Genomic DNA, 3135 nt, shown 5'->3' with positions numbered 1-3135 from the left:
TGATCCATTTCCACCAAAAATTTCGTTGACTTGTTTCGAATTCGATAAAATTTTTTGCAGATTAAATCCTGCCTCAGCATGAATGTTTATTACGTCTTGCACAACAGCGATAGCTTCTTCCTCTGATTGAAAGCAGTCTACATAATCATCGACATAGTGGTGTTTTGTAATGGCTTGAACTGCTCTTTGCTTCGAGTCAGCATACCTTTTGGCGTTGTAGTTTTTCACGAACTGAGCAATTGTTGGCGAACATGTTGCTCCGAAAACCATACGCTGCATGACAAAATAAGAAATGGCTTGATCCTCGTTCGACCGCTACAAAAAACGCTGACAATCCTGATCAACCTCTCTAGTTTCTATTTGCAAGAACATTTCCGCAATATCTCCCGTGACCGCAATCGGAGCTTTGCGGAATTTGAATAGCACATCAATAAGAGGTTGATTTATACCTGGTCCAGGTAGAAGAGCATCATTCAGTGACATCCCTTGTCCCAATCCCTGTTTATTCTGATTAACTACAGAGAAATGAGGCAAATAAAATGTTAAATTTGAACGCGTAGCTTCTTCTGATGCGTTTAACTGTCTTGCCTACTTTTTTATCTATTAATTCCCTTATTTTTGCATCATATTGTTTCGCGTACACGGGATTTCTAATCTTCTTCTTTTCAATCAACTCCAATCGCTTAATTGCTTGTGTATAATTATCTGGAAACTTAACTGTCTCCTCTTTCCATAGCAGTCCACATTCATAGCGACCATCTTTTTGATTGTATGTTTAATATTTTCAGTGCTCTGTCATCTGCTTTTGACTTCAATGGCCTCGCATTAGCTTTGACACCGCATATCTCTATTTCAAAATATTGGCGCATAATATCGTTCATTTCACTATCGTCGTTGTGTTTAATACGATGAGCGTGTAGTACACTTCTCTTCGTCGTGGAGCATTCTCCAGTAGGGCCAAAAATTACCCAGCCCAAACGCGTTTTAACAATTGCGGCCCGTTTATGGCCGACATTCGAGGAACTTCAATTGGCACTGTTAAAAATGCATGCGTAAAGCTAACTATGATTTTGGGCTGGACGTCAGAATAACTATCCAAAGGTACGTCTTCAAAACTTGGATTGACTCCCAGAACTTCGTTCTTATAAAATGACTGCTTTGGCAGAATCAAATTTTTGTTCAAATATACTTTCGATATCTTAAATTGTTTTGCATGTGACGCGGTGCTGCTAATACCTAGCTCAACCACTTCGGTAGGTTATTTTACGGAATGACCATTAAGCCAAGATAGCTCCAGGAGCTCTTTCGTTCCACTTAGGCCAAGGTCTTTTGCAATACTCCAATCCAGCATGGTGACGTCAGCACCATCATCTATGAATGCGTACACAACAACCTCTTTCTCGCGATTCATGAATTTAACGGGCATGATTTGAAATAAAACCTCATTTGCATTTCTACCAACGTGGCAACTAACCTTTTCATGGGGCACCTCCCCTCTTACTTGATCACTGGTCGATGACTCACTGGAATCAGTATGAATCGAGTGTGATAAACGATTGTGGTATTTTTTACAATTATTGATTCCACAGCACTTCATTGAAAAACATTTATTTACGGTATCATTGGATTTAAGGCAGGCAAAACACATTTTCATTTCCTTTACATGCTCCCATCTGCGCTCAACTGGTAGCTTACTGAACTTATCACACGAAGCAAGCGATTGACAATCGCCTTCGCAAATAATACATTTACGGCGCGCAAGACTAAACATCGAGTATTTGTCCTTGTTCACTCCAGGCACGTTACCACGCGCACGGGAATTTATAGAAACTTGTGGGGGCGGTAGGCTATCCGTCACCATATTTGCAAGTCTACGCAAGCATGTCAACCACTTCCCAAAATCCACTATGCTAGGTGCACGACCCAATTCCATACATTTTTCAGCCCACTGCATACGACGTGTCATCGGCAACTTCGATACAAGCTCACTTACCAAAGTCGAGTTTACCAGATGATGTTGTGCGCCCACTGATTACAAGAATAATGCCATATTATTTACCTTATTAGCAAACGCGATTAACCTATCTAATTTTCCTTCGGGAATAGGCTGCAAGGATTGTACCTTTTTGAGCTGGCTCTTTATTAGCTGTTCTGGACGACCATATGTTTCCGCTAACATTGTTAATATAGCATTGATATTTTTCGTTCTGGATAAAAGAGGTTCTACCATTTCCCTGGCAGGCCCATACAGTGCTTTACGTATTCTCATAATACTATGTAATTCAGTGTATTGAAATTCGATGGTTGTCGTCTGGAAGTCTTCTATAAAAGCTTGCCATTCTTCAGGCTGTCCACCAAACTTTGGCAATGGGTAGATTTTATGAGCTCTGGCAGGTGCGTAACCTAAAGAATTGAAATTAGCAAAAGACTCACCTGAAGAAATGCCCGCTTGTGAGTGCGACCCAGAAGCATTTGTTATTTGAGCTATAGCAGCCGGAAACGATGGAAAGGCGTTGACGTTTGTCGATCTAGCGGTGGACATACATTTGTAGGCGCCCCAGCTGCTGGAGTAGTTCGTGCAATTGTAGCCCGATGAAAACGCGTAGTGTTGGTCGTTGTTGTCATACTTGCTGCGCAAGATGTTGATGAAAACACGTCGCCTAGACATGGGTCGGCGGTTCCACGTTGACTTGGAACACCTATCCCACCAGTACAGTTATTTACCCCAGTAGCGAACGCAATAGATGTCGTAACGGCAACTCTCAAATTCGTGGCGTAGTCTGAGGTAACGGTACCTTCAGCTGAAACTCCCGTTGCTGTGTTTGCAGTTGATATAGGAGTGGTTACGGGGTATGAGTTGACGATCCCCGGCGGTATAGTTTTAACAGCAGTGGACTTTGGAGTAGCATCTCTCGTGCCTGCAGATATAGCCGCCAGCTTCTTGGTAACGTCTTGCAACTCTTTCTGCAACGCCGCGACGCTAGCCTTCGTTTGCTCTTGCTGTTTTGTGATGAGGTTCTGCATGGCGAACATCTGTCGCTGAAATTCTCGCTTCATTTCCGCAATCATCCGCGCAGCTGTTTCGGTTTCTACGTGCGCACGTTGCTGATGCGATGAAATATTTGGTTCACCGGT

General features: G+C 42.7%; 1 protein-coding gene across 1 annotated transcript; it reads right to left on the bottom strand.

The window, feature by feature from the left end:
• Positions 1-315: 315 nt before the first annotated feature.
• LOC118756226 lies at positions 316-3135 on the bottom strand (the record flags this gene model as incomplete). Its single annotated transcript, XM_036491004.1, is given in 3 exon segments — positions 316-515; positions 1696-2028; positions 2628-3135. Coding segments are annotated over 3 exon segments (1041 nt in total), but the record flags the coding sequence as incomplete, so codon positions are not given.

The sequence above is a fragment of the Rhagoletis pomonella genome, unplaced genomic scaffold (genome assembly GCF_013731165.1).
Source record: "Rhagoletis pomonella isolate Grant_MI unplaced genomic scaffold, Rhpom_1.0 Rhpom_scaffold_00002, whole genome shotgun sequence".
Classification (NCBI taxonomy): domain Eukaryota; kingdom Metazoa; phylum Arthropoda; class Insecta; order Diptera; family Tephritidae; genus Rhagoletis; species Rhagoletis pomonella.
The sequence above is the reverse complement of the archived record's forward strand: the minus strand, read 5'-3'. Positions and strand labels throughout refer to the sequence as shown.